The following is a 9327-nucleotide window of genomic DNA, read 5'->3' as shown; positions in this document are numbered from 1 at the left end:
TGTTTGGTAGGATCAAAGACAGGATTTATGTTATTTTCGAGCCAAAACTTTCTCCATGGTTTGTTTTGTGCAACTTCAAGTCCAGTAATAGGAGTAGGTAGGCGCCAGCTAAAAAGTTCTACCAAAAAAAAAAAGTTCTATTGTTTCACCAAACACCTCTCCTCTCCTCTCTGGCTTCAAATTTATGATATCTGATCGCAGCTGCTTATAAGTTTAAAACACAGAATCTCACCTCACGGCTCACGCTCAGGAATCAATCGAATCCATCAAAATTTTCTTCTCAAATGGCGTGTTATCTCCAAGGTTCCTGCTCTCCCGGCATCACTTCGAGACCTTCCCGTCTCGCTCCTTCTTCTGAAACCGAATCCTTCAGATCCGTCTCTTTCTCTTCTTATCTCCGCACTCTCTCTTTCAAGTACGCCCCTTTTTCAGTCGTCTCTTCTATACTTATTCTGTCATTTATTTGTTACTCTGTTTTGCTTGTTCTGTTATTGAGTTGTTATTCATTTTTCCCTGAGTTTATCTTGCTGGTGGTATATTGTATGATTATATGTTTTTCTCTTCGTCCGTCTAAGGGTACTCCAACTGGGTTTTGCGTTCTAACTTGTTTCAATGATGACCGCATAATTCTCAAGTGGGGTATTAATCAAAATGAAATTTTTTATGGATTTCGATTACTCTTCTTATTTTCCTTGTAATCTCTCTTACGTTCTTATGCTTTCTTTCTGCATTTCTTTAACATAGATCTTCGGAGCAAAGGTTACAGGCACAACCATCTAGAATGTCTACAGCTGTAAGAGCAGAGAGCAGCATCGATAAAATTTCCATCGACACTGGTCTTAGTCCGAGAGTAAATTCTGTTAAGCCCTCGAAGACGGTGGCTATAACAGATCAGGCAACTGCACTTGTGCAAGCTGGTGTTCCTGTTATACGATTAGCGGCTGGAGAACCCGATTTTGATACCCCATCTGTGATTGCTGAGGTAGGTTGTTTATTCTCTCTTCACTCCTCTTCTGGCGCCATTTTCTTCCTTGTATTCAATACTCTGCCTGCTGCATTACTTCTTCTTGTCTTGTTGATACTATTCTAATTGGTCTGTTCGTGTATTGGAAATTTAGGCTGGGATCAATGCTATCCGTGAAGGTCACACTAGGTACACCCCTAATGCCGGCACTTCGGAGCTTCGATCTGCAATTTGTCATAAGCTAAAGGGTGAGTTATTCATCTATCTAGGTTCTTGGAATGGTATGTGTTTTAACTGTATGTGTTCTTGTATCAGAGGAGAATGGGCTGACTTACACACCTGATCAGATTGTTGTCAGTAATGGAGCAAAGCAAGCTATACTGCAAGCTGTAATGGCAGTTTGTTCCCCAGGGGATGAGGTGAGGACTATACTTTTGAAACTTGACAATAAGAAAGTTCCTCAGAGTGATTGTCTTAGGTACCTTGCTTCAATCATAAATAAAAGAGGTGATATAGATAATGATGTTTCCCAAATAATCAAAATAGGGTGGATGAAGTGGAGAGGTGCGTCCGGGATTTTGTGTAATCAACGTATTCCATTAAAGCTTAAAGGAAAATTCTACATTCTACAAGACCATAGTTCGACTAGCTATGATGTATGATGCAGGGTGTTGGGCTGTTAAAAATAATCATATAGATAAACTTAGTATAGCAAGAATGAGGATGCTAAGATGGATGAGTAGCAAAACTAGGAAGGATAGGATAATGGATGATCATATTAGAGTTGGTCTAGGAGTTGCTCCCATGAGTGATAAGCTACAAGAAAGTTGTTTGAAGTGGCACAACCACATTCAACGGAGGCCTATAAATGCCCATGTACGGAGAAGTAATATAATCAAAATTGAAGTTACTAAAAGAGCTAGGGCTGCACCTAAGATAACTTTATGAGAAGTGGTGAGAAAGGATATGGATAGTTTAGGCCTTGTATCTAGCATGGCCTCAAACAAAACTGATTGGAGGGCAAGAATCCATGTAGCCGACCTCATTTAGTTAGGACAAGGCTTATTGTCATTGTTGTCGTTGTGTACTTGAATTATAATGCCTATAGGTTCTGGGCTCTTCAATGTTTTTCTTATGTCATTCATGCTTGTTTATGTTGACACAACTTCAGACTTTCTGACCAAAACTCCTTGTGATTGACTGATGGCTTTTTGTCTCTTTGGCAAACAATACCTATAAAACAACCGTGAAATTATATTGCAGTTGAAATCATTTGAGAACTATTTTAATAAGGCATATGGTACGTGAAACCAATGGAGATTTGTTTTCTGAATGATTGCATACTGTAATTTGTGAAGGTATTTCACATGATTTACTTTTGAGGGCTCTTCAAAGTGCTTTTTTGATTTTTCAGGTAATAATTCCAGCTCCGTACTGGGTCAGCTACCCAGAGATGGCAAGGCTAGCTGATGCAACTCCTGTGATTATCCCAACACCCATCACGAACAATTTCCTCTTAGACCCAAAGCTTCTTGCATCCAAACTCAGTGATAAGTCAAGATTGCTCATCCTTTGTTCTCCATCCAACCCAACTGGCTCAGTTTACCCCAAAAGACTGCTTGAGGAGATTGCTGACGTAATATCAAAATATCCCAGGCTTTTGGTATGATCTTACATCTGTGACCCCTAAACTAGAGACAAAAGAACTAAACTGAAGCTAATATTTGAATCTGGAATGATCAATATTGTTGTCTATCAGGTAATATCTGATGAGATTTATGAGCACATCATTTATGCACCGGCAACTCACACAAGTTTCGCGTCCTTACCTGGTATGTGGGAGAGAACTCTTACAGTCAATGGGTTTTCTAAGGTAACTTTACTATCTTTGATTTGGTAATGGGCCCAAAACAATAATTTTTTGTTTTCAGCTTCACACTTGTATTTCTGTTTGGTTGATATCTTGATTTCTGGTGATAATGAACTATGATAATAAGCAAGGAACCCAGCACATCAAGGGTTAACATTTACTTAATAGTGAGTAGGCGACCTAAGGCATTTGAGGGTGCCTAGATGCTAGGTGACACCAATAGCAACCTAGGCAGGCATCCAAAGCATAAAATGCAACTAGAGTGCCTGGATGTCTAAGTGCGCCTTGACAACTGTGCTTACTACAGCCATTTTTTGTTTCCTTCACGATACTTGATGGCATTAAACAGCTATATTAAAATGCATAAGATATATGGTTGAATGTTGATTTTAGTTTCGGCCCATTTGTAGGCCTTCGCAATGACTGGTTGGCGGCTGGGATACATTGCGGGCCCCAAACACTTTGTTGCTGCATGTGGAAAGATTCAAAGCCAGGTATAGAGTCGCTTTTTCAGATCTTGATCAACTTAATTTATTCAATGTCAATTTAGTCGCATTATTGTCATCCTACCACAAGCAATAGAGTACACCTGCTAGTTGAATGATGTTCTCCTTTAGTCCTATTCCCCTTTCCCTGATAAAACTACTATGTTTGAAGATTCCAGGAGATTGGATTACTGAAATCATTCTTGTACAGAATTTCCAGGGTTCTAAGTTAATTGATCTGAACAAAATTGTGGGTCTAATCCTTAAATACATCTATACGAATTCATTCTCTCTTGACCCACTATTTGATGGTAATAAACCTTGTTGACCGAACTTATCCATGAAGTCAATGGTCATGGCCATTGACCAATTGCATTTTGGGATAGAAGAAATCAGTGCTTCTCTGTTCGGTCCTTCAAATCCATAGAGGGATGTCGCACTTGTGTCATATGTTTCCTTTTAATTAGTTTGTGGTTGATGATAGCTATAATACCATCCTTGAGGAAACATTCCTCATCTAAAATATTATCTCTTGCATGGCTTATGTTCTCACTTGCCAAGGCAAACTTCCAGAGACCCTTTGGGAGGTCAGTGAAAGATGATGACCTGAGTCTGGTTGACCTTTGTCCAGCATAACAGAAGCATCATTAATTTGTGTTTTCTCCCTAGTCCACTTCGGGTGCCAGCAGCATTTCACAGAAAGCAGGAGTTGCTGCTTTGGGATTGGGCTATGCTGGAGGTGAAGAAGTGTCTACTATGGTAAAAGCGTTCCGGGAACGGAGGGATTTCTTGGTTAAAAGCTTTAAAGAAATGGATGGTGTGAAAATATCAGAACCTCAGGTAGCAGATTATATCTGTCCCTTTTTGAGGTATTTTCCTGCATTGTTGAGATCTCTATCAAAATTCTTTGGATTTTGCAGGGTGCTTTCTATCTCTTCTTAGATTTCAGCTTCTACTATGGGACAGAGGCCAAAGGTTTTGGCGTTATCAAGGATTCTGAGTCTCTTTGCCGGTATCTACTTGATGAAGCACAGGTAATGGCCAATGTATCTTTAGCAGACTTATTGGACTGTGGACTTATTGACTCACACAGAGAAATTTCCATGCCACAATCATCAATCTGCTTAAATGAACTTGTTGCTTTAATGAATCACACTGTCTCTTAGAATCCTGCATTTCATTTTGTTATCTTTAAAGAAGGTTCCCTTCAATATGGGTTCCTATCTCTGGTATTAATCATTATGAATAATTTGTCGTTGACATTTTTTTTCCATCTAGTCTGATATATGAATTACAACCAAAGGCTCTTGTCATTAGAATGACCTTGTTATTAAATTCACAGGTTGCACTTGTACCTGGAGATGCATTTGGGGATGATGGCTGTATCCGTATCTCATATGCTGCAGCACTTTCGACACTGCAAGCAGCTATGGAGAAGATTAGGAAAGCTTTGGCCCTACTCAAGGCCCCGGTGCCTGCTTGATGAGTGAAGTTTTTCATAATAGGTTCTGTACTATGGCATTCAATCCCTTGCTGGCATGTTGTATTATTATGATTAAGAATAATTTCAACTAGTTTGTGGTTTATGAATTTTGGGGTGTCCTTCTGTGAGCTTGTTTTGAATTTTATTTTAGCTTATCCCTGCATCTGTGGTTCAAGATAAAGTATTTTGGTAAAAGTGTCTCTGCCCTCCACCCTGGGAAACGAGAATGGAGATGGGGGAGATCAACATAATTTCGGGTTCTAGTTCTCTTTAACCAAATAAGCTTGTAGGTGGTGACAAATTAACTGTTTGGTTAACCTGAATCTATGGTTCGGAGAGTTTCGTCAAGGTGATTTTGTGAATGCGCAAATGTTTAGCGCTCTTATAGTAAGGGCGAAATCTCTAGATTTTACCTTGTACCCGTAAATCTATAAATTCATGTTTTTAGTGTAAAAAGGTGAATCCCTAAATTGCATGAATCCAGGAATTCACACAACAAATGGGTATAAATTTTCCATTCATGAATCCAGAGATTTGAAATTTGTAGATTCATATAACCGAAAGGCCCTCAGACAATCCAAAGCTCAAGAATTGAAACTAAAGGATAGCATTTTTCAGACTAAGTTTTGAATAGGTAGGAATATAAGTGGTAGTCAAAACTATGTATTTGATTAGGTAGGAATACTGCGTTCATATCACTTTATACAATCTGTATTCAGAAAATTGGTCTTTGAAAAATATTTAGTCCTTTTGAAAGCCAATGAAATGCAGATATAGCTGTTATATTCGACCTGAAACAGCTCCATTTGTATCCCTGCTAGGTCAAGAAGTTAACTGGATGTCTTGCTTCTTTAGTTAATTAGTTATAAACTTATTATGTCTTGACGTTGTCATGCAACAATATACTCTTCAAAGTGTTACTTAATGGTCCTCTCTTATTCAAAAATTTCAATCTTCTGCAGATCCCTTTCATGCAGAAACTTGCAGTGACTAATGGATAAGAAAGAAAAATTGAAAGCAAATCATATAGTACATCTAATTGTACAGGAGTCTCCAGAAGTGAGGTTTTCAAGTAAGCTAGTAGCATGCAGTGTGGAACGGATGAAGGTTTTCTCAGATTGCAAATCTGTTGTGCTCGCCCTTAATAGGCTACCAAGTTCAATTCATTGGGCTAGTTGCAGTCTATCAGATGGAATTCTTCAATCTTGTAAATGGTTTTGAGTTTTGTAAATAGATTAGATAATAGGCTAGCTGATTATCTTGCAAGCAAGGTATGCAATGTCGGCAATATATAGCCGCGTCGATAAGTACCGACACAACACACTCCCACTGAAACAGGATTGGCCAAATGTTGGCAATATATCCCCAAGAAATTGGCGATGTATCGTGGAAAACTCAAAATCTTTCGAAATTTGGTTAATTCGAGGATATATTGCAAAAAAACTCAAAATCTCGCGAGGCCCATCTTAGCTTGCCAAGTTCATAACCCAACTGGCCTTAATCCAATTAGGCCCGCGGCCCTCATTGCTCTCAAATTTAACTTTTAACCCCCTACTACTCTTTCAATTAATATTGTCCCAGCCCAAACCATATATTTTCCATCTAGCTTGGCCCAAACCAAACATTTTTTTCCAACCGAAACCACCCCAAATATTGGTGAAATTTTGCCGACGTTTTAGGGTTTTGGTAGGTATGCCAGCCACTGACACCCTTGTGCTAACAAAATTTGGTACCTTGCTTGCAGAAGAGAGTTTGAAAGTTCTTCCTTAGTCGAGTTTGGTAGCGGTCTCCACCCCCTTTTATTTTAAACTCTCCTAATCTTACCTTAAGGCAGTTGACCTTAGACATAAGTACCATGTTGGAACTTCAATGGGCTTTCTAGTTTCTTCAAAGAGATACACAGCTAGTTTACTTCAGTTGATATATGTATTCTCTATAGTGATCATAAATAAATGTTGGATCTTTGTTTTTGTGGAAAAATTAACTGACAAAGGATATTGTTGTGTTGTGACCTGAATTCTTGTATCCAATTTGAAAGATTGATCCGCACCAATATATTTTGGTGGGCAATTCGAATGACCTATTTTTAGTAATCAATGGTGGAAATGGAGGGCTTGGGCCATGATCCAGCCCGATGGGTCGACCCATTTACCCAATTGGAGTATATATATATATATATGTGTGTGTGTGTGTGTGTGTGTGTGTATCATATGTGTATCTTATATTTGCCTACCATTATTGTTGAGATATTTGAGTTTTTCAGTTAGGGTTTTGGGTGAGAGTTTTTTTAACGTTGTTATTGGTGATTGGTTGTTAGATATGTTGTAAATATGTTTAAAAATTAATATTATTATATATAAATATATGTTTTAATCGTGTCTTTTATCCTATGGTTTTATTTAGTCCCACATCGGGTTGAGAGGAGCTGATTATATCGTTTATATATAGTAAGGGCCCATGTAATATTAATTTGTGCGACACGAACCGAGCATGAACCCTGTTGTAACCCTGCTATATATATATAACTTGGGATTTGGGACACTGCTGGGTGAAAACGTGGAGATGCCATTAGAGAGGCACTCTCCGTAGGGAAGTCAGTTGGATAGGTAACTTCTTGAAGGGAGTTGAGCTGAAATGTACCCTCACAAAAAGAAGTGACCTTACCCTTTCACCCACAGCCTTTGAGGCTCTATATAAACCCATTTTCGAGTTCATTCTAAGTACGGATATATAAACCCATTTTGGGGCTCTCTCTCTCTCTCTCTCTCTCTCTCTCTCTCTCTCTCTCTCTCTCTCTCTCTCTCTCTCTCTCCCTATTGTTATTCTATTAAGCAGTGAACATAACCTGATTAGTAACTTTTTAGGGTGCAACCTTAAAGGTTTGGGCTGACTAATCTTGGGGTGAAGACATTGTAAAACCTATATTGCACATATCGGAGTGTCTAAATACCTTAAAGAAAGTACTTTTGGTAGGTTTCAACTCTAAAGAAGTATTGTGAGAACAAGTGTTCAGATTCCTCAACCGGTTTCAACAAGATCTTCTTTTGTTTTTCTTCTACATAGTGAAAAATTCTTCATCTTAGTCCATTGATCTAACATACCGCATTAGTGTGTGAACCACGTTAAATCTCTGTGTGTTTCATTTTGTTTCTATTTTGATTCGCTACTTCGTGGTGTTTGTTTTAACAGATATGCATACAAATTACAATTAAGATCATTTGAAATTGGGTAGGGATGGAAGAAAGTCTTTCTCCATGTATGAATCACAAACAAATGGAATCTCAAAGTGCTCCATATGAAAGGTGTTAGATGATGGTGAAGTTTTACCCAACAAAAAAAGAAGATGCTGGTGAAGTATATGGAGAAAATTTGAAGTCTAAATCATGGAATCTTATGAATGTGAAAGGGTTTTCTTCGATGTCATTGAATTGAAATGAATCCATGTCAGATATAATGTTAATTGGGAGTCTAGTGTCTTCTGGTGTATGTAAGATTTTTGGAAATTTCTTAAGGTGATGCTTAGGTCTGAACTGTCCTCGTATGAACTATAAAAAGAACTCCAGCTTTGGAGTCTTCTCACAGCTCCACCTTCAATAGATCACAGTAGATCCTTTTCATATCAAATGCTCTATGCAAGCCAAATGCAAATGCTTTAGCTAGCTTTTTATCCCATCCATTAAAAATCTTAAAATGATCTAGAAAGCTTTACAAATTTGAAACTGAAATGCCATTTTGTTATTGTACCTAAAAATAGCATAGACTAATAAAGCCACTATTAAAGAGACCATGCATCATCCTTCATGAACTTTCCACTCTCATGTTGCTGCTTCCTCCTAAACAAAAGCCAACTCAAACAACAAGGACCAAAAATGGTGGAACAGTGGGGCACCATGAGTGAGAGATGATGGCTTCTTATGTTATAGGTGTAGGTGTTTTATTTGTTTTGTTAGTGGGTATCTTTTTCAGTTGTGAACAGATATAATTGAAAACATTAAAAAAAGAGGGTGGTTTCCAAAACATTTACAATGTGCTTCAAAAAGAGCTATTGATGATCACAACATATATGATATATCCACTTCAAAAAAAAAAGAGAAACTTTAAATATATATATAGGTTGTTTAATGATTGGACTTCATGAAATTATCATGAATGAGTTTAAAAGTATGGAAATTTTAGGTTAATTCATATATCAGGTGTAGGTGTGTCACTTTGTTAGTCACATAACATTTACTTATCTTCGAAGAAATTATGAGAAAAGACATTCATGTTAGAGTGACAGCGACGATGATACATGCATGTATCTGCTCGCTTTAGTTGGATCAATTCTAAGTTTTTTTTAGCATTTTTATGAATAATAATAGCACATGATGAAATTCCATGGAATTAATTAAGCTTGAGATATAAGTCAGATATCACATGAACAATATCCAAAAGATTTGTGCCTCTTTATTCAATTCTTTCTCTTAATTAAATATATAATATTTGTTACACTTTTTCCTTTATTTAGCTCATTACCTATGTAAGA

At 37.6% G+C, this 9327-nt stretch overlaps 1 protein-coding gene across 1 annotated transcript; it reads left to right on the top strand.

Annotated features, from left to right (window-relative positions):
- Positions 1–4981, top strand: LOC149016788 (bifunctional aspartate aminotransferase and glutamate/aspartate-prephenate aminotransferase-like). Its single transcript, XM_089154850.1, has 10 exons — positions 1–415; positions 745–982; positions 1119–1212; positions 1280–1383; positions 2379–2627; positions 2724–2837; positions 3245–3328; positions 3989–4159; positions 4240–4353; positions 4662–4981. Exons 1-10 carry the CDS (start codon positions 285–287, stop codon positions 4800–4802), a joined length of 1440 nt encoding a protein of 479 aa, XP_089010976.1. The 5' UTR covers positions 1–284; the 3' UTR covers positions 4803–4981.
- The last annotated feature ends 4346 nt before the right edge of the window (positions 4982–9327 follow it).

Source organism: Hakea prostrata, chromosome 5, assembly GCF_041222555.1.
Source record: "Hakea prostrata isolate BN-2017 chromosome 5, UWA_Hpros_2, whole genome shotgun sequence".
In the NCBI taxonomy this organism is placed as follows: Eukaryota; Viridiplantae; Streptophyta; class Magnoliopsida; order Proteales; family Proteaceae; genus Hakea; species Hakea prostrata.
This window is presented reverse-complemented; position numbering and strand designations above follow the sequence as displayed.

What these genes read in the sequence shown, in the direction of transcription:
- LOC149016788 (XM_089154850.1), top strand. Translation starts at nt 285, where the DNA reads ATGGCGTGTTATCTCCAAGGTTCCTGCTCTCCCGGCATCACTTCGAGA. An exon ending in CAGTCAATGGGTTTTCTAAG is followed by an intron (nt 2,838 to 3,244) that starts GTAACTTTACTA and finishes GCCCATTTGTAG; the next exon opens with GCCTTCGCAATGACTGGTTG. An exon ending in ATCTACTTGATGAAGCACAG is followed by an intron (nt 4,354 to 4,661) that starts GTAATGGCCAAT and finishes TTAAATTCACAG; the next exon opens with GTTGCACTTGTACCTGGAGA.